A 23,325-nucleotide genomic window follows, 5' to 3' on the forward strand; every position below is an offset into this window, starting at 1 on the left:
CACGTAAATGTGGAACGCAACGCGAAATAAAAGCAAGCTCCATTACGTTTCTTTATATATCTCTTATCGTTTCCTAATCTATGATATAACTGACAATGAGAGAGAAATGTTTGCACACAAAAGTAACTTGAAAACCTAGGAAAAAGTTTTCTCTCTCTCTCTCTTTCTCTCTCTCAATTTTTTATTATTATTTTTCTAGTTTATATGAACAGATCGATACAAGAGAAAGAGGAGAAACATATATGAACATAAAAATTTGTTTTTTTGGAAAAAGAATAGAATAAAATCCGTTTTTCGTTCAAGATTTTATTACCCAGAAAATCAATATAAACATGATGTATATGGAAGCTAAGAGGATTGAATCATTAATAGGTATAAAAAATGAATCTAAAATCGATTGCTCAAGCATGCAGAGAACATTTAGAGGTTGACAAAAGAAAACGCTTCCAAGTTGCTATAGGTGCTCGCTATATGTTTTCAATTTCTCAAACTTAAGGAAAGAATTATATTTCAACGCAATACGTAAAAATTTGATCGATCACCATTTTTATCAGCATTCTCGCAACTCGCAAGAATCTGCCGTTTTCTCATTCATCTCTTTTATCCTTTATATATGTCAGGATCTAAAGTTTCTAAGGCGAAGGCTCGAGAGAATTCTCTCATGCATTTAATAATCATTCGTTCTTTTATAAGAGGAGTATTGGCTGCATCGGAATAATTGATCTCTAGCCAGTGATCACTGATCAGTCTGATTATATATATATGCAAAGTAATTATTGAGTTTTTTAAAATTCTGAGAAACTGTGCTGATGTTTTGTAAGTAGAAGTAAAAAATATTACATATTACAAGGAGCGTTCAGTAAGTATAATACATAATACAACACATTCTTTTCTCATTCAAGGTTTGTTTTATTGCAGTTTTAAATATATCATAATTTTCCTCAATTCTTTGACCTATTTTTCCTGCACAAGAACATACAAGCTCTCACATCTAGGTGGCGTAAGGTCATAGAATGGAGACTATGTTGAAAAATAGATTTTTGTAGCCAAAGAATATAGTGAAAAATATAACGTTTAAAACTGTAACAAAACAAACCTTGAATTAAAAAATGTGTTGCATTACTTGTTGAACGCCTCACACACACGTGCGCGCGCGCACATATTGTTACACATACATATATATTTTCCATGTTATTGTAGTATAGGTATATTCTTATAGTACACACAATAATATATAGAAGCAGTTTTATTAGATGTGATATTTTTCGAACGTGTGCGCTTAGTCCGTTGAGTAAGTCGAGACATTATTTCGTTCACATTCACATGTATGCGTGGCATTTCGCAGGAGCTATAGATGAATATTTCAGACTAATATGCCGCGGGCTCGATCAAGTCGACAGACAGATATCGACAGTCGTACGCGAATCCGACAAAGGGTTGACGGTTCTATTCGGCGAAATTTTCGTGCTAGCGACTGTCGAAAATAAATAACGAATGAATGCAGATGCGCGTACCTATATCTGCGCTGCATTGACTCTTGTTTTTGCGATTTTAAAAATGCACGTCAAACATATGTACAGCGTATAAATATAAATTAAATCTCATTCCAATGATTAGTATTGTTGTTGTCTTTGTAAAACGTGCGGATATAGATGATGCAAATGCCCTATTGCATTATTATTTCGGTGGAATCACTTGCAGAGTTTGGGAGGCATCCGCGTTTGTATACGAAAGCCCGTCATCAAATAAATATATTATTGCGTGTATCAATATTCGAATATGGAAATGGGCAAAGCGATGATTTTAAGCTAATGAAGAGAGAGAGAGAGAGAGAGAGAGAGAGAGAGGGAGAGAAAAAAGAGGGCGAAAGGGAGGATTAAACTTGATGGATCCAAGTGCTCAGATTGTATCGATACACAATTTCTCATAAACTGTAATTGTCTTTAGTCTATTTTAATTTAAAAATAAGTGTACAAAATATTGTTTCATTAAACGATGATTAATCGAAATAAAAGTTGTATCGATTATATTTGTTATATAGTACCTACATTAGTTTCTATATTGGAAAATGAATATAATCCTCGATATATATACTTTTCATGTTTGTTAATGAAAAATAAATAAATGTCTGTTTTAGGTTTTAGTTTACTTTACATTTGTGAACTAAGAGCTTTTATTGAGAGGAACAAGTATCTCTTCATCTCCCTTCTCTCTCTCTCTCTCTCTCTCTCTCTCTCTGTCTTTCTGTTTTATATAATGGCGGATGTTGAAATAAAATATTCTATTCTAGTCTCAAAACTTTAATTTCGAGACACCTATATAGTGAAATATCTTTTTAATAAACTAATAAACTAGATTTAACGGTAGTTTATCTTTTATCTTCGAGAAAATATATCTCAAAGTATCGTGCAAATCGATCTTTAATTACCCTATCAATCGTTATAACATTGTGCAACACTGTACGTTTTCAGCTCTTTTTTCCAACCAGATGTTTCAACCCGCAAGTATATATGAAAATGAATATTTTTTGTCCTGTGGATGGTTTTTCGTTTTATTTTGTTATTTATTTGCATATCGATTGATTTGTTTTATTTTATTTTATTACAGAATATTTATTAAAATCTTCGTGTGCTCGTACATCGGTCATACGAGAGACATTTCTCACTTCTATCGACTTTTATCTGAAATTGGATATTTCAATATGCACATAAATAAAAGAATCTAATGTATTTTAATTAAAATGTCATTTATAGAAAAATGTCAGTCTTGAAAAAAATATCGATTTTTATTTTAAAAGGAAAAATAAAATATTATATAAAGGTAGTAAAATATATCGATCGATATATTTTATACGGAGCGAGCATTCTTGAAAAATTCTTTTCCACCAGGAGAGGTGGCAAAGGGGTATCTCGTAATACTCACAATCAGTAGCAGCTGGTTCCTTCAATGTACCGCGCAGACATCCGATGCGAGACGTAATATGATATCATGCACTATCACTTGTCGGAAAGTGAGTTTACCTATCTATATCTTTCTATCAAAATTTTATTGGATATCATATTTTGCATACTTGTCGAGATATGAAAGTGACATTTGAGCCTCGAGCTTGCCATTTGACGAAAAATTATATTGCGATTGAGTACACGGTGTACAATATATGCTATATAGGTACATAATTAATATATAATGACGTTACAGTTCCCGTCGAAAGACGGCAACTCTTTTACGTTTCTCTATTTCTCCAAAGCTTTCCTTTTACATTTTACGTTCCGTGGACTGCTCCGTTATCGATCATCCTGATATAATTGCAAAGGTGAGACGAGGAGAAAGCTATAGAGAGGAGCAGGTTGCAAATTTCCGATAAAGTCTTATGTTTTAATAGGATAAAAGAGATTTAAATAGAGAGAGAAATCTTTTTTATCTGCTGCTCCTCGATGCGGGATGACGGGGGTGACGATTCCGACAACCCCGTTGACGATCACGCCGCGCCGCGCCGCGCCGCGGCGACGATGCTCCGCGCGAAGGAGCGGTGGAACGTGGATCGAGGTGGAGAGACTGTGGAGAGGAGTCGCGAACAGTGGCGCATGCTCGTCCATATTCGTTCCTTGTCCTGTACTCGCTCCTGTGATAGCAGCTCAGTCTCAGTCGTCATCGTCGACCATCGTCGACTCTAGGCACCGGCCCTAGAAATCCATATCGGAGTGTGAGACCGCGCGCGAACGCAGCACTCTTTGTTAAAATTGGTACAAATTGTATTTTGCACTGGTGCTTTACAAAGGATACATTACAAAAGAACGTGGATGGTGAACGTCGATTTTCTTCTACTAAGATTCTTACATATCTCGTTTTACACTGATTGTGAGAAAAAAAGTTGTTAACTTGACTAAATGCGTTCAACTGATTTTACTATTTTTTTAATTGAAATATTTAAGTATTTAAATTAAATACGACATATTAAATCTAACATGACCTAATTTGATTTAAATACTTAAATATTTCAATTTAAAAAATGGTAATCAGTTGAACATATTTAGTCAAGTTAACAACTTTTTTTCTCATTTTGTATGTATGTCGCACCCCGAGAAGAACACTGTCACAACTCAAAAATATACAATTTTCAAGAGATAGGAAAAACAAAATTGAATTTCTTTTAATTGTGAAATAACTATAACGCACATACACGTACGACATTTTGTTATAATGAAACTTATACTGTTTCTTGAAGAGGTCTGCTGTGATTCACTTGTCAATTAATTCACTTATGACACACTATCACAGTACTATTTATTCAGGAAACCACACATGACCGGTTCGAAAAAAAAAACTAACGACATTTCTGCCCCGCGCAGCGAATTTCGCATGTAGACTTGTGACAGCATGTATAAGGCATACACTTTAGTGCTGGTCTACAACCTTGCTTTAAAGGATATTTAAGCTCTAAGCCGTAAGAACGTGACCAATCACAATAAAATGTGAAGAGACGACTCGACTGTACGTGGTCACGTTCTTACAGCTTAGAGCTTAAATACCCTTTAAAGCAAGGTTGTAGACTAGCACATAGGCATACTTTTTATGGGCTTAACTAAAAATCGAAATATTTTAACTTGTGACAGTATTCTCCTCGGACTGTGATATGTATACACATATAGACTCGTTTCATATCCGTCTAATTTATTTCAATATCAACTTGTAACACGTGTATCTAAGAACTTGCATAAATATGTACCGGTTGATCTACGTGTGTCAGATATGGTATTGAAATAAATTAAACGAATATTATAGACAGAGTAGCCCGCGATAAACCGTATTTACATATTTGCGTTGTGGCGAATTTTCTTTTGCGAATGTTGAGTCAGCTTTTTTTCTTAAGAACTTTCTTAAAAGCGGTGCTACAACTTTTGACTTTTAAGTTCTGATCAAAATAAAGTTTAAAAATGTTTAAAAGTGCAAATTTAAGAGGGTAAGCGAACAACGATATTGTAGATCGGTAAAAATATATATTATAAAAATTGAAAATATATAATACGTGTGCCAACTGGTCTGGTGTGGACGCAGCTGCCGTAGAACGTAAAACCGATTTGTCGCGTGTCGTCATGCCAAAGCTGGTCGAGGATCGGTATACCTAGTGCGACTGCTCGTTCCGGTTCCGGAACCGGAACACGTGTCGCCGCGCCGCGCCGGCTGGTAGTAGTCGCGTGTGTCATCATTAACCGACAAACGCGACGACGATATGATATTACTCGGTATTATAGAAGAGAATTCGTTTTCAAAAAAGAGAATGGTTATACGTATAATGTAAAATGTATGTGTGTGATAAAATATAACTTGTGACACTTGTCTTCATTGGAAATAGCCTCTGCGAGAAACCTCTATAATGACAAAAATACATAATATGTGTATATACGTCTTATAAAATCATTTTATATATCGTAGTAATGTGACGCTATTACACACGCATTGCGTTTATACAAGTAGGTACATGCAATGATACAATTACGTTGGACAATTCAGACAGTTGTCGCTTTAATAATAAACGTCATATAATACACATAAAAAATTAACTCCTTAGCGATAATCGTCGCTGTACAATACGATAAAGATTAGATGATAAAGAATATATAAAGATATCGCAAGCGATTGTCTTGGCGGATGGTTAAGATTCGCACATATACTCTCTTTAGCTACAGTCTCTTTTTTCCTTCCCTCCCCTCTTCTCTCGGGCAATAAGGGAATTCGCCTCTGCGCGCATTAGCAATCGCTTTTAAATTAGCAATCCGGAACTCATTCCCAGAGTACCAAGTAACGCGTTTCTCGCAAAGATTACGGAAGCCGGGTACATCGTTTCGAAGATTAGGAAGGAGCGCGCGTCCTTATTATCGAAGATAAAACTGCGACATCAACGATTCGTGGATAAGAAAATATAGTTTCTTTGAAATGCGAATTAAGTACAAATAATATTTACGTTTTATTACAATCAAAAATTTGACGAAAACACAAGAGTCGTTTTCTTTTAACTTCTTTAAAGCAGCACGTTCTATAACAACAAGCGACGCTTATACTTACTTACAGCTAGGAGATGTAAACTGCGTGTTAACCTTAGCTAGCCACACTTATTTTCGAGTCCTTAATTCGCCACACTCCGGTCCGTGAAACCGCTTGATTTTGTCGCTTTGTATTATTTTCATTCTAATTAATATTTTTAAACTTTATGTAACGTAGAAATAAATACAGAATCTGAATGAGATGTTTATGATAATATCAGGTCAAGAAAATAATTTGAGTTTAAATAGAACTTGATATAAAGAAAGTAGAAAATTATGTTATTATATATGAAACCTAGAAAATCGAAAAATGTTCAGCGGTCGACACTGGACCGCGGAGTGTGACGAGCTAGGATTAAAGTGAAGAGAGAAAGAAATGAATAGGCTAGCAAAAAAACAAAAAAAAAATACAAAATTTCTAAAATATTTGAAACTCAAAATTTAATGATTCGAGTTTCATTAACAATAACTATGTTTTATTGTTAACGTCTTTCCTTTTTCGTTTTTTCTTTTTTTTCTTTTCGACTTAATATATCTTTTAAAAATATTTTTCGAAAAAACGAAAAGAAAGTAGAAATATTCACGTAGGGAGATCAATACTCAATTTTATGTCGAAAAAACATTTACGGTGCAGTTTAAATGAATATATGCTCGTATAAATTTATAAATGATATGCTCATATTTTCTATGTGGCTCCGCATACAAGACGGAAAAAGGTGAAAGAACCAAAATAATGAAAGAGAGTAAAAGAATGAAATAGCGAACGAATGAAACTTGGACATTGATTCGATAAACGAAGGAATTCTCTCGAGAAATCCCGCTGAAAGAGAATCCAGCTTTCGTAAATTAAAACTTGAGCGCTTGCAAGCTTTTTACGATGACATTGATTTGCTGGTTCCGTCTGCAGTTAATTAATTAATAATCATACTAAAGACAACTTATTTCCGCGTTTACGTTACGCACCTCGTGCGTGTACGAGCGTGTGAAAATCATTGGTGCATCATAAACAGTACAACATCAGTTACAATGTCGTCATACATGAAAAACTAGATAAAGGAGTACTCGGTTGCCAAGTTGTATTATTATAAATCATGATTATATATTATTGCGTGGTTATACATATTAACGTTTATGACGATTATGATTGATTATAGTGGATGATTCGTATAATATATAATAAGAAAGAATATATTATATGCTAAAAAGAAGGAGTATAGAACGATACGCGTGAGAGTTTAATAACCAGAGTTCGGAATATTTGTCCTATGCCTCCAGGATCACTATCTTGAAGCACCGCGAAAGGGGTGCTTTCCCCGAATAATGGGAGAATGCGAGTTGTCGCAGCTTCCAACACGGTGACTTGCGTCTGTAGGAATGACTATTACGTTACCATTATTGACGGTCGATATTATTGATTTCGAGTATCCAAGAGCTTCGTCTAATAGTTCCGAAGTGGCATATTCGTGAACCAAGAGCCTCGTGATGGATGATCCGTTTGGATAGCAACCGTTTGACAGTCGATCCGAGCTCCGAGCACGCATCTCGTACTTCAAAGCGTACGCGACGTGAGAACGTGCGAAGGAGTCGAGTCGCGATATTCCGTCCGAATATATACGATTCAATAATCTTTAGGTGAATGAAATGAAATGAAAAGAGAAAATACGTGACTGCTTTTCGTCATAGTGTCGTTATTTCCCATTATTTTTTAAGTTATTTCAAATATTTCGGAAAATCTTTAGAAAATTTTTCTCTGCAGGAATCTCATATCGTAATTTTCTCTTTCTCACAGAGTGTATTCCTTACGAAAGAACTTTATCCTTCACAGTATATGCGAAGAGGATAATTACATGTCAGAAAGAAGAAAACACCTTGACTCTCGGTTTATCTTTCAAAGATTAAACGTAAGTCGGCGGATAAAGAAACTGGTGATTAATGGTGATTAATTTATCAATGGTATCTACTGGTAAACCAACATGGACAACTACAAAATTCACAGCCGACGATAAGTCAAGAGAACGCGACACTGAAACATTAATGAGATATAATCCTTCTAATTAAGAGTACCTCCCTAATTAAGCAGAACATATCTCAATTTAAAATTAGGCGCACACTTGATGTTTCGCTTAATGTGAAGACGTTTATCGTACCAACGAGTTTCCAGTGATTTTATCCAATGGAACGTTGTCCTTTCTCGACGCCATAATCTTAATCTCTTTTAAATTTACTATACTTTTAGTAAGTAAGAATGTGAAGAGAAATCAAGACAAATTTAATTTTGACGAACGTAAAAGAATGAAAGATGTACGTGATATGTTATTTGTATACTGACAAAGATTCAATATCTTGAATACTCATCTTTTTGTAGTTGATCAAGACAACGAAAACTTGTATTAGACTTGTAATCTTTTATTTGTAGTCTATTACGAGATAGAGAGATAGATAGATAGAGAGAGAGAGAGAGAGAGAGAGAGAGAGAAAATAAATAGATTTAAGATATAGAATTATGTATACGTATACGGTTTACTCTATAGCAACTCGTGGAAAAGTTTTGCCGTCGTCCATCTATTATACTCTGTGGAAAACAGTTTCAACAATATTAAACTCTCGATGAACTTGGTAAGAAAAAGATCTGTTGAGTCTTCTTCTTGGACTTGACGACGTTATACGCGACAAGTACCGCCCAGATAACATACGAAAACGCGCGTTTTGTGCGAAAATTTCTTGTGAGAACGTCAACGAGCGATTTTGGACATGGTGCTGTCTGGGATCCTACTCATTTTCGTCTATTTATCGTGCTCTATATATGATATATACACACACACACACACACGCACGCACGTGAGTATACACCGCGATTTCTTGAAATCTAGAAAGTGGTCCGAAAATGTATAAAATAAAATAAAAATTTTTATATTAATCTTTGAAATACACGTATAGTTACGTGTCGTTCATCGTATCTTGGCTTTTATTGGTCCATCAATATCGCAAGATTGTACATTAGAAAGTCTTTACCACTCCTGTTGATAAATAAATACGTATAATCAAGTGTATATAAATTCTTCCCCTGTTTGATCTATACGTCTTTGAGATTCGGTGACGTATTTCCCGAAAAATTCGAAAAACTTCTGATACCGGTTTCCAAAAAGATCGATAACGAAAAATTATACATTTTATGGCATTCCCCATCAGGTAATTCTACCCCTGTTTTATATACACGTCTTTAAAATTCCGTCAATTATTTCTCGAAAAATTAGAGAAATTAAAAAAACCGGTTTCCAGAAAATTGGTAACAAAAAACTATACACACAGTGACACTCCCCGGGAAATTCTACCCCTATTTCATATACTTTTGGTAAAAATACGGTCCATTGGTTTCCAAGATCATCGAGGACAAACAATCAAACCGACAAACTCTGTCTCTTTATAATAGTAGTATAGATACTATACACATACGTGTGTAAATGGATGTATAAACTTTTTCTTTAAGCGCAAATTTTTGTTACGATAAAAACATTTTGAGGTACTACAATATTACAGAATTTTAGAGGACGTCTTTCTTTCCGTTTTCTAGATACACTCAGATAGATCTTCTCGAATCCGAGATATCTCAGTGAGAAGACGAACGCTCTACGAGGGTTCGACGAGGGTGATCAGTCATGGCCTTGTTCCCTACGAACGGCACAAAGCCGCTGGTCGGCGGCAATTATGTGTTGAATGTTTTGAACTACATTAATGAACTAAACGAGTCGCTCAGCGCCGAGCAGCTCAAGTGTATCGAACGTGAATATCAGGAACGCGAAAACCAGAAGCAGGAACAGCAAGAATGTGAAGTAAGCTGGGACACCATACTATGCTGGCCCCGAACGGTTTCCGGCACCTTGGCTACTATCCCCTGCTTCGACGAGCTCAACGGAATACCTTACGACAACACTCGTGAGTACGCGCTTTATTTACAATGTTTATTATCTTTACCAAGTTTATAATCGGCAGCAAAACGAATCATATTTAATAGCAAAATATCCATCTCTAATTCTATTCTAGAAATAGCGACCGTGGCTTGATTAATACACTAACGTTAGAAACAAATTGAAAAACTGCCAAGTTACGAGAAAACGTTTCTCGCTAGTATAGTAAGCGATATATAGGGTAATTTAATTTGATTTTGGCTTCAACCAATCAAGCGAGAGCGATCTAAAGTTTGCTCTTTTGAGATTGATCCCTTAAATTTTAAACGATGGAATTTTATTGATCTCGCGGACGTGATCTTTTTAATATCTATTTAATATGTGTATAATAATCTATTTAAGCAAAATTTAAGTCAAACAGATATATTTCAAAGAACAACGTATACACTTTTGCTTTGTCTGTCTGAATATTTTATCTAACTATAAGCATAATTTAAATTATACGTATCTAAACTAAAATAATTTGATCTAATGGTGCAATATATAGTGCCTTCTAGACTACAATAGATTATTCCCAAAAATGACAAAAGAGAGCAGATTACTTTACTACGGACGGATAATAACAATCAGGATGATCAAGTTGTGCTCTCGATTTATTCTTCATTTAATAATGATTGTAAGAGAGTCGAATAATAAATACTCTGTGAACACAAATCGTGGAGATAAGATGTATATATATAATATAATAGAAATTCACAAAAATTTTGGAAATATCGATTTCAATTAAAGTGTTAGCTTACAAGCGTGTTGTTTATTTTCTCTTTGAGTGTGAATTTGGAAAGCTGTAGCTGTATCTAGATCAATATATTCTTGATACGTGATCTCGCGTGAGTACACGTACTGCACCTGGCGCTATGCATATATCTGACTTTCGCTGAAACTGTTAAAACTCTTTCTATCCTATCTTCAAGTTTATTCGACGACAACACGACCGATACATAAAAGATTAGAACAAGCAAGAGATAAGAAGCGATGCTTCGAAAGATCGAAGGAATTTTTTTTAATTTTCATTTTACCGAAACTTTATGGTATACAGAATGTCAAGCAACAAATGTGTCTACGCAATACAATATTTTTTAATTGTAATCCAGAAGACGTGTTTCTTAACACGTAAAATGGTGCAATATAGTGCACAGCCTTCTCGACTAGAATAGATTATTCCCAAAAATAACAAAAGGGAGCAGAAACTGCAACTATCTCTATTTTTTAAAAGTTTTAGATTAATATTAAAATTAAATCATATATTATCTATACTTAACGCGTTATCTCTAATCTCTATATCATTATCTGTCGTCATCTAGCTAATAATTTTCAACTTTTTCAAGCTTTTATTAAGGGGGTTCCCTAGTGTGACTAGGCCTAAAAATGAATGATTTTTAAGCGGGAAAACAACAAAGCCACGCGATGAACAACTTTTTCCCACATATTTTACTGTATTTCAAAGAGTGCGTACAAATTTTTTCGAAATTTTACATCTGTTATTAAAGCCTGTGCCAGCCATTTTTTTTGGAGCGCCGCGAAAAAACGGTGACCACGCGTGCAGCCGTCGTGTAGTTATCTGAAACAAAAAAGCAAAAGGATTCCTAATCTACTTGAGTGTGGCTATCGTCTGAAGTAGACGCATGAAAAAATATTGAAAATTTAAAAAATTATAACTAAAAAACGTCTGCTAAAAAAGACGAAAATAATTATACGCGCTATAATTTTTTAAATTTTCAATATTTTTTCATGCGTTTGCTTCAGACGATAGTTATACTAGATATTTTTTAAAACATGCCGATTTTGCAAAAAATCTCCGTTGAAGATCCTGAAGAGTTACTCTAGAACACGCGCAATTCCGCACTGATTAAAGCAAAGAAGCTTTTTCTCCTTTTGCATGGTAATGAACGGAACTTTGCCACGTAGGTGACTTAACAATGTTTTGTACAGTCCTGTAAAATTTCCAAGATGGACACGTCAATTATTTTCTGTACAGTCTTTTAAAATATTGACGTATCTATATATAGGTATCTACACATAATATACGCATATACGTAGATAAGCATCCTTTTTCAAGAATATTAATAAAACAAACGGAACGAAGAAAATGAGAGAAAGAAAAGAAAAAAATGGAAAAAAGAAAGTAGAAGAAGACTGATAAAGAGAGAAAAGGGAAAACGGAGAAAGTATAATATATAATAAAACATTAAAACATTGGAAAATGGAGGAAGAAAAAGAGAGAAAGAAAGAAAGTACGGGGAGATAATAAAAAATAATGGAAAAATAATGAAAATAAATTGTACGGGAAAAGATTAAAAATCTTAGATTTTATTTTTTATCAGATATTTATTAAAGACTTTAATACAAATTTTGATACGAATTAAAACTTTTATTTGCCATTCTCTTTGAACGACGATTCCTGGCTACGTCGTTTGATCATCAACCATCAACGAACGGCCGAGAGAGCTATAGAATTGCGAGACATATATATTTAAAATAACCGCAGACAAATAATATTTACACAATGCTCGTGTCTCATTCATCTTTCTTTCTTTACTTTATTAATTTATTTCACGCGTGTTAATGTTCTAATAAGCAATTTATTGAATCCAAAAGCAAGTTTTAAATTAAGATGATAGCCGAGAGGGTATAACACTCGAAAAAGTATTATAGAAAGTGGCTTTTGTTAGTATAAGTGTTGATGGTTCCAAATGGTTAGGTCATGAATAATTATTGCGTCAAAGCGGAACAAGGCTTCAAAGTACCGGACAAAGGAACAAAGAGCATACTCGGCAACATCAGTACTCACCAGTTTTCCAAGGGAAATAAACGGGAACAGCAACTCGGCATTTCCATACAAAAGCTGAATTAAGGGTACATTTCTACTATGCAAAGTTCCACGCAAAAGCGAAATTAAACGAGCATACGCAAGCAAACATATTGAAGAAGCCTGTTTTATTTAACTTTTAATGAAAGATAATTATACTATAATGACGTTAGAGATACATATTCCCAATATCATAAATTTCAAATATATACGTACATACATATATACATATATGGATATATAAAGTTAATATTAATTAAATTTATTACTATTAATTGAAGTTTAATCCAAGATTCGCCATCGCTCTTTAAGATATTGCAAAAAATATATGTAAATTGCGAAATAAAGAAACCAAGTATATACATATAAAGAATAAAGTTACATATAAAATGTAGGGGAACCGTGCCTAATATCGCCCTTGTTATTCCTAATTCCGACACCTGTTACATATTGCATTCTGTCAGTAAGCAGTGGAAGTTGTTGAACAACGTTCTTTTAGACGATCTTTTGTTTTATTTCAGTCAGAACTATGATATAAAAAGTAGCAGTTTATAGTGTCAATAACGACGATCGAAATTTCGCAAGAGGTATCTTCCGTTATTAATACAGCAAAAAAGATATGCATCAAGAAAGAATTTCTGCAATCATGAAAACATGTGATATTGTGTCTAATTTTATTCCTAAATAGATTAGAGATATTTGTTGCTACTTGCCATTATTGTGATGCTTTAATCGGTTATGTTTCTTCCTTGTATAGTATTCCTAATTCTGCCCTCTAGGAATGTACATTATACCACCCATTTTTCCTAACTGGTCTGACTCTAATACCTCTGACGATCGCCCTCAGTCTCCCGTCCAATTAATAACAAGATCTTTTTCCGAGAGTAAATCGGCCAGGCGGGATGCTGACCACATTACCCCGTCCTATAGTCCGTGAAACCCCATGGGCTTTCTTTAATCGTTAAAAGCGGATATCTTTACCAACCCTATTTTGAGTTGTTTCTATTTCCAGCATATATTGTGTGTCATACGTGTATTTTTAATAAAAATATGTAAGGGTGCGATATAAAGAACACTTTTTTTCGATGTCGTCAAATATTACTTTTTGTTTTCTTTTAGAAAAGATAGTCAAAGTAAATTTTGAACACATTTATGCCATGGAGATCATATTACGATAATCCTAGAATAAAATGATTTAGTTTAATTCTTATAGAAGTTTTCAGTCAAACGTTTGGTTTTTTTAAAATAGGGTATACTATAGGGGGTATATTAGGTTCAACAATTTTTCTATTTTTGATCATTTTGTTGTGAGAGCGAATCTTTAACAATTTATTCAGATTGTAATAAATATAAAATTTATATTCATGCAGTTTATAATTATATGACAATTTATACGTAAATCCATACGAACGTTACGCAAAATTATACGCACGAGTCTTTTGCATTTTATTTGAGTACGTTGCATTTTATATTTACATAGTATGGGATCATCTTGTAATCTCAAGCGATTACGATTTACAATTATATGACTGTCTTTTTTTAATCCCTTTAATCCCCTTAATTTGAATAATATTTATATTATAAATAATATTTATAATTTAAATACGTCATATATTTTGTTGCATGTCCGAGCGTATCAAGTTTGAAAGCACGACGTGGAAATGTGCAAGTATTTGTGCAAAGAATACGTTACTTTTTTTTTTTTTTTTTTTTTTTTACTCAAATTGAGAATATACGGATTGAGAAATTTTACGATCGACGATCGTAAATTATGTACCGTATAATTATTGAACGTGTTTACGTCTTGTCGCGAGCGATCGCGCGGGTCAACCGAAAATCGATTTGATGCGACCACGACTAGAAATAGGAACGTCACGCTCTGGGAAACGTCGGAACGAAAACGTATGGAATGTAACTCTGATGACTCAAAAATCCGCAACTCTCAATTTTCGTCGTGACAAAGTCAAACGAGCGAGAGAGAGAGAGAGAGAGAGAGAGAGAGAGAGAGAGAGAGAGAAAAGAGAGAAGAAGAAGAAGTAGTTTGTGTCGATTCTCGTGACGTAATTCGCGCGAGATGCCACTCGACAACGCGGTAATATTATTTTATGCGTTTTCCTTTGATATGTACCTTCTAATATTTATATTATCATTTGACGCTGCGAATAGTTATCATCATTTGTACCTTCACGCCTAAAATTACGTATTTTCTCAGCTCGAATGCGTCGCATATTATCTAGATTTCAGCATGTCATCATTGTCAGACGGCATGCCGTCTGAGAAATTTTTCTTTTCGATTGATCAATCAAAACTTTTTTTCTTTTCGAATGATTTAATATTGCATAACTTTTGATTGATTTTTTAACCCTGATGATCGATACTCAACTATAATATTCATGCACGGTATATAATGCTTACGACACGGTACACAACTATAGATACTTGCATGATTAAACATCATTTTATTTAAAACACGTTTTTATCGGGCAATATCTAAGATGTTGATTAAGAGTTGAGAGTTTAACATTTCATTAATTTTCTTAATAATAATAATAAGAAAAAAAAACTTTTTTGTTGTTGGAAGAAACAAAAGAATAAATGTTTGTTTTCGACCAACTACACACACGAATGTGAAAATGATCGTGTAAAATAAAAGATTGGACGTAGGTATGTCACTTTATGATTCTGTGGACTGTCAGAAATGTAATTTAATAACTGATTTATATGTGGATCGCAAAAGGGTTGGTCTACCACACTGCCGCCGTCGCTCGCGGTCGCTCGAAAAGAGCAACTGATTGTGAGAACCGCCGGAGGTTGTTTTAAAGGTCTCTCTCTCTCTCTCTCTCTCTCTCTCTCTCTCTCTCTTTCTCACCGTCTCTCCCCCTCTCTGATGCCGATATAGAAAGAGGCACTCAAACCTCTGCTACGAGTTAAATTAATTAAAACACGGCGCTTTCTCGCGGTTAACGAAATCATTCGTGACAACGAGACTGTATATCCTCCTCTCTCTCTCTCACATCATATATTGTTATTATTATATAATAAGGCTTGAAAAGAGAGGCATGAGAGAACGATTGAGCATGTTTTTTCATTTTACATCGCAACTCGTTATAAATGGCCACAGAGGAGCATTCGTTCACGGATGGTTCGATTCGAGCATCGGTATTATACACATATATGTATAGGCCCGTAAAACGCGTCCTTTACGATGTCTATCCGCTGACGTGGCCTTTTGCTTCTGTCAGGCACGTTGCACCAGAAATCGAATCACATGCACGTGAAAAAGTTTGGAAACATTTATTCGGAGATGATATATTTTTTACAATGCAGTTAACATTGTGAAACGCGCGCGAGAGGTTTATTTTTCCTCTCTGTATTATATACACGTGTCCAATGATACAAATATTAATAATTACTTTTGATACTAATCTTGTAATAACTGCCAAATAAATTGTCATAATATTATATTTGTCGTGTAATATTACATCTTTCAACAAAAGGAATAAAATACGGATATAAATAAAATTATTTACTTTTTATAACGATTACTGGAATTATTAGTCAGCTCAGCATTAGTATTTTCTCGTAGATTAATAATATGCGACGTATTAAAAAATTATCAATAATCGGCATCGCTATTATCATTCTTCAATGATTTTGTAATCGCCAAAAAAGAAAAGTCTGTAAGGTAAATGTACCAATGCTGGGGGACACTTGAGACCTATATGTTTGGACACCTTAATCATTTTAGTTTTTAAAAAGTTGTAACGCGACGTAAAATCAGAGATAAAAATATAATACGAGAAAAATGTTTATCTTTGATTCTTTGATTTTACATCGCGTTTCAACTTAAAAGGACTAAAATGATAAAAATGTCCAGACATATAGATATATATACGTGTCCAGACTATCCACAGGCATTGGTACATTTACCTTATTTGCCAGCTTTGGAAAAATGCATTGATTCAGAATAATTCATTTAAGCTCGTACTTGACTCCTGTTTCTTTCTCCTTCCCGTTAATTAGTTTTGGTCATGTTTCCCACGTAATCAATTTCGACAACGTGGTAATTACGTGTCACATCCTGCGCATGCGATGTCGCATGTTTAACATACAAATGTACACACGTATATGCAAAAATCAAGTTAATGTATCAGCAAATACATAAATGGCCATGTTTGTTGAAAGACTTGCGAATGTTTATCTATAATATTTACTTTGAACTTTTTCTTCCTTTCATCATCATATAGTTTATAATTATATAGTTCAATTATAAAAAAGTCCAAGTACAGAGGCGTTTCAAAATGTCACACGTTTAGTGTTTACCGAGAAACGCATTGTGTTTTAACGTTTCGCCGTTAAATTTTTTTTTAATAGCATGTAAATATAGAATCAACATTTAAATGTTACATTTATCAATTGTACGATTATTATTCTCTTTTATTATAGTTTCTTAAAAGCCTATATTCTTTAGGAATTTTGACTGTTGACTCCAAGATTCTCTTTAACCGAATATTGATTTATTAACTGTGAAGGAATAAAAGTGTAGGTCTTTATATATATATATATATATATATATAATATATATATCTATGATATATATATAGGCTCGTTATAAACTTATATATATATATATATATATATATATATATATATATAATATATTTTTTTTCTTTTTTTTTGTATTATTTGGTTGGTCTAGCTTTCGTATAGAATATATAGCTGTATATATCACTGTATTTCAGTATATTTGACTGGCAATATACGATTGTGACTCTATTTACATCCATTAAAATTCACCCTGTATATACATATATATGTATAAATAAAGGTGAGCGTAAAACTCACCTTTATTCATCTCTCAATTATGTCGTCGCGAAATGATTCTGATTTCTGTAATAGTGCATCGACACACTTGCGATGAAAATGGAAAAAAAAAGTTTTGCGGTATTTTTAGTACAGTACGGATATCGATCAAGTTTTTTTCATAAACTCGTCCTTTCACTAACGTTAATTCATTTTGCCTTCATTTAAGACCTCGCCACATAACGATTTGTGCAAGCTGAGCGCAAAATGGAAAACAGCTCTGCGTGCTTATTTTAATTAACGCATTAAACTGTTCCGAGGGAAAAAATGTTTCTCGTTATACCTACATAGTTCCCAAGAGTATGGTCCATTTTCGAGAATATGAGTTTGAAGTTTCCAGTGCCACGATGTTGCCCTCTCGGGTCGAAACATTAGAAAATAGAGTTCGGAATGCGAATAAACTCGTGAAATACGTGACTTAAACACGATATGTCATATTCTATACTGAAAAGCTCGATAGACCAACCAAATAATAAAAAAAAAAGAAAAAAAATATATTATATATATATATATATATATATATATATATATATATATATAGAGAGAGAGAGAGAGAGAGAGAGAGAGAGAGAGAGAGAGAGAGAGAGAGAAAGGTCAATAATAAAATTGTAATCCAACTTGAATCCCATCTTTGGCAAGATGTAAACATTTATCCCATCAATGTGATTGAATCAGAGAAAATTATGAAGAAATATATTTTTGTCAATCTTGCCATAGAATCACTGCAAGCAAGCTAGGAAATAAAATCTACTGACAATGTTGAAACGACAAATTATTTATTAGAATAAAAGAATAAATTTGATAAAATATGTCATTTTTGTTTTGAGTACATCTATAATATGTACGAATTTTAAAGATGAAAGACTGGCTCGTAGCATCAATCTTTTATTGATTTGTACGTACTTTTTTTTGTCACACGATGGCACTTGATTATACAGTTGCAATCTTGACAATAGTTTAAGAAAAGAAAATTATGCTAGAGAGACGATTATCGCGAGATTTTTCGTCCTTTCTGATCTCTGGCTCTCTAAACTCTAAACGATCAATTGGAGGAGGAAGAAGCGCCAAAGATCCATCAGCAGGCATCATATAATGAGAAAAACTCCTCTCTCTCTCTCTCTCTCTCTCTCTCTCTCTCTCTCTCGTGCATCATTTCTCCTTATTCTATGAAAAGTTCTATATGTTGCTCATGCAGATTACCGATGGCGTTTTCGAAAAAGCACGGACATGTCCGAATTTGAAAATGAAAGTTCCGCAGAATCGTAAAAAGTTTCAAGCAGTAAACTCATACTCCCTATCTTAATTCTCTTTGAAATCTTCCGTGCGTTTATGTGCGAATGAAAAGTATCCTGGATGGAAGAAAATGTGTACACGCTAATTAATCATAAATCATTAAACTAAGGCTGAGTGATATTTACATTTAGAATATACGTGCGCGTTAACGCGTTTTTTATATTATAAGACCGATTTCCAATCGAAATTGGAATAAACGATAAGATCCTTGACGTATAACAGAATAACATATTTTATTACGTGTTTAAGAAGATTTTGAAAATTTAAGGAGATAATTTTAGAAATGTCTCATACGAAGAAATAATGTCTTCAATTAGATTGACGCCTAATGAGTTGATACAGAATCGACCATCAACTGTAGCTACGTCATTGATTAACATATTGTATCTAAGATCTCTTAAATATAGAATCGATGAAATATTACTTTTATTGACGAATGTAGACAGCAATCTGAATCAGTAAACAGCTTATATATTTAGATAAAGGTTCAAATGTTTACGTGTAAAATTCAGTTGGTACGTATTACAAGAATTACGTCTGCTTTGAAATTTGCATAAAAGATTAATGTTACAGTAATTAAACATATAAATTATGCAAACATTTGTCATTTAATATATTTGTATAAAACTTTTATAAATTAATTTAATGAATTTGATATTGATTTATTTGATCAATTTGGAATGAAAAATAATAATATTATTGAATAAAAATGCCATGACACGAACTTGGTCATACGTGACAAATGTGTTACACATATGTATATGTATAAACCGTTATATGTCACACAGATGTTGTACATCGCACATACTCACGCGCGCGCACGAACATACTGACGCGTGTATCATTAATAAGATCTCGTAAACAACATTATACTTTAATTACTACTTTATCATTGGAGACTGCAAAGTCCGTCATATATAGAGAATATCTAAAATGAAGTGCAAGATAGAGATGCAAATGCCACGTTCTAAATGAATAAAATAATAGATACGCTCTTCTCCGAGAAATAATAAGTCATTAAAATCCTGTTTTCACAAAAAATGAATAGATGCAAATTCTACAAGAACTTTTTTGAAGTAAAAGTTGATGTTTTTACTTGAACTTTTATTTTTTTACTTGAAAATTTATAAGCAACAGATATAACGTTTGAATTCAAGGACGAGTACGTCTAATAATTCGTAATTTTAACAAATCGACACAGAGTAAAACATTTATCCTTATTTACGTGCTTTTATTTGCCTTTTTATATACTGATATTTGCAGAATATTATCTGAATGCCTCTGTATAAAGCTGGCGATATTAAATGCATGTTACGTTCATGCTTGAATTGACAAAAGAGAATGCCTGAGAACACGTCTTTGTAACACTTACGTTTAAAGGTGGTGACATCAAAAACAAGAATCTTTGATAAGACTGTGTGTGTAATAATTTGCCAAAAAGTAAAAACCGTCTCGTGATATGGTTAACCTTTCCGTTTTTTTCTTTGTTTTACTGTTTGTTTTATTGGTTATTTTATTTATTTATTGTTTTTTATTGCTTTTATTTGGAGAAAAAATCTACTTCAATAAATAATGAGTAGAACGTGGGGCGGCAGTGTGATCTATAGTGGTAGAGAGAAACCAGGTTCGAGTCCACTTGAGCACGTAAACGTGGAATTTATTTTCCGAAAGCTGCGCCCTCCGTGCGAGAAAGGCTCTTGTGCGGAGCAAACTGGGCTCCGTCTTTCGCGGGAAGAGACGTTAAGCCGTGTTGGTCCAAAGGGTTAAGTGAGAGGAGAAGGGTGATGGATGAGAATTGTAACCCTACGGGGATCGATTAAAAAACTTCCATAAATAAAAATAATGAGTAGAAACTCCAATTTTTAACACTTGATTATTTGCATACAGAGAGCTTTTGTAATTACTTCTTTGCACCTGTAATATCTATTTTTTGTTGGCTGTCAATTTTATACACGATCTATTTCCGTTATTATTATTGCTATTACTGGTTACTACGACACTACTACTATTACTAATTGTTATTATTAATTAGTATACTATTGTGTGTGTATATATATAAATATGAAAAAAAATATATATATATATTCATTTGTCACAAAACTAATTCAAATTAAACTTATTGTTAGTATTTACTTGGTGTAGATTGTGTAGAAGAGACAATTTACAAAAGATAGATAGGATTGATGCCTATTTCTAAGCGTATTGTCAATTCCTTTATGCGACTATAAGTTGCATTTACAACTTAGTTCGACTGTTTATTGCAGTTTTTCTTTTGATGATTGATCGCTTTGAGGCAGATATACGATATTTACGATCGCATGGCCGACAAGCTGCATCGAACGACTGCGGCAGCGGCGTACAATGGGCGTGGTAATTAATGCAACGTATCGTTTATGAATATTTATTATTCAATCAGCGAAAAAGCCGTCAAACACGACATAGTTATTTTGCCGGTTATTTTTATTACAAGACAGCAATATTTTAATACAATTTACAAATAGATGGGGATGAATACTGTTCACTTTGGAGAACAATGATAAACACAAATTTATATACGATTATATTAATATAATGCATATTTATATAAGAGGACATAAGAATAGAAGACGAATTAAGAATGATAATAAAAGCTAAAAAGACCTCTGACTAATTTAGAGTTGACACTCTCTCTCTCTCTCTCTCTGCCTCCCTCCCTTCCTTCTCTTCCCTTCTCCCTCCCTCTCTCTTCCCCTTTCTCTGGAAACATAAATACATATTTATTATATCAACAATTTTTATTTAAATACAATATTTATTTGTGAAACAAGTCTCCTCTTTAAGTAAAAAGATTCATATCTTATTTGCAAATCAAATTTTAATTTGTTGGAAAAGAAACTCATTTCTCGCATCACTTATCTAATAGCTATCCTCGCGCAGCACTATGCATAAACGTGTGCATGTGTAATTCTCGGCGCTTGATGAGATTTATTCGCGAAAACTTATTAACACCGACGATGCGCGCGGATTTATGCGGTAACACGTACATGGCGCTTACAATTAGTGCGGAGTGAATAGTTTTCTCTTTCTTTCTTTCTCTCTCCTTATTTTTTATAATACCTATCACTCGCAAAATTGTTCGTGCTTGCCTAGGGGGAATATTTATTACGGCGCGGAGTAATAATGTTACCCGGTGTTCAGTATATAGGAGAATGTGCGCGGGGCATAAATTTCTGCGACATTTGCGAACATTTGTGAATGCCGAGAGTGGCGTGGCAGTGAAAATCGATGCGTTATTATCAGATGTAACTCTATTATCGATAGTTAGTTAAGTATCAATGTGGAGATCGGGGAACTTGGTCGCTTCACGAGCGCACGTTCCGATAACGATGTTTATGTCGATGCGTAAGTAGGGGAGACCGGGGCTAGTTGGTAACTATTGTAAAAGTGACAAAAGATAATACTGCATAAAAAATATAGTATTTCCACAAAAACATTGCGATAATATTTCACGTAGTTATTTTAAGCTGAATAGCGTATTTTCACAAACAAAAAAAATATATTATATATTAGTTTTGCATAGCCGAAAGTAAAATTAATCAGTATATATTAAATGTTATATTTATAAATCTGGTCATTATATCATAATTCTAACTATTTATTCAAAATCTTTAGGGGAGACCGGGGTTGGGTAGGCCAGTATTTCAGTTTTTGATTTTTAATAAAATACATAAAAGAAATATCATTTTTGCGTTTACAGGCGGTAAGACATATATTTGGCTATTAAATTAAATTTTTAAAGTTAACTTAATTCGATGATAATAATTAATATAATTGAATATTTTCCGTATTACCTTCTACGCTAGTCAACCAATTCCATGGTCAGGTTGGTTGACTAACAGTATGGGGCAGGTTGACTATAGGTGTACGTAGTCGAAAAAATGTTATATATATTTGCAGCTTTAATTCAGCGGTATCTTTAAATATTTATGGATCTAAACAAACGTGATTCCAATCACTTGTCTAACAAACAAACTCTAAAATAATATAGTGCTATGGGTGCGTTTGGGGAGCGCGCTATTAGCGCTATTGCATCATTCTATCTTTATCGCTCATCAAGTATAGACAAGGATAGAATAAGCAAATAGCGCTAATAGCGCGCTCCCCGAACGCAGCCTATGACATTTATTTTTTTGTAGCTACATAAAGTGTGAAAACAAAAATCTCTGAGAAAAAAAATTTACTTTTGTAGTCAACTTTTCAATAAACACCTGCCATTTTGTGACCGTGGCGCCGCATTTAGCGCAAGTGAAGGGAAAGGAATGCTTGTTTCTACAATAAATTTTGGCGCGATCGGGGGGCGCGCATTCGTGTAAAGTTA

At 33.7% G+C, this 23,325-nt stretch overlaps 1 protein-coding gene across 8 annotated transcripts in view; it reads left to right on the forward strand.

Annotated features, from left to right (window-relative positions):
* The window catches only part of Dh44-r1 (Diuretic hormone 44 receptor 1), a 42,087-nt gene that overhangs the window by 1,903 nt on the left and 16,859 nt on the right, over positions 1 to 23,325 (forward strand). For 6 of the 8 annotated variants that reach the window (XM_071788485.1, XM_071788487.1, XM_071788491.1 and 3 more), the window contains one exon: positions 9,613 to 9,974. In XM_071788485.1, coding sequence (XP_071644586.1) covers positions 9,698 to 9,974 — 277 coding nt within the window. In that variant the 5' untranslated portion in view covers positions 9,613 to 9,697. Of the gene's footprint in view, positions 1 to 3,617; positions 3,804 to 9,612; positions 9,975 to 23,325 lie in introns of those variants that run through there. The other 2 variants (XM_071788488.1, XM_071788486.1) reach the window with 2 other exon arrangements.

This window comes from Temnothorax longispinosus, chromosome 9 (genome assembly GCF_030848805.1).
Source record: "Temnothorax longispinosus isolate EJ_2023e chromosome 9, Tlon_JGU_v1, whole genome shotgun sequence".
In the NCBI taxonomy this organism is placed as follows: Eukaryota; Metazoa; Arthropoda; class Insecta; order Hymenoptera; family Formicidae; genus Temnothorax; species Temnothorax longispinosus.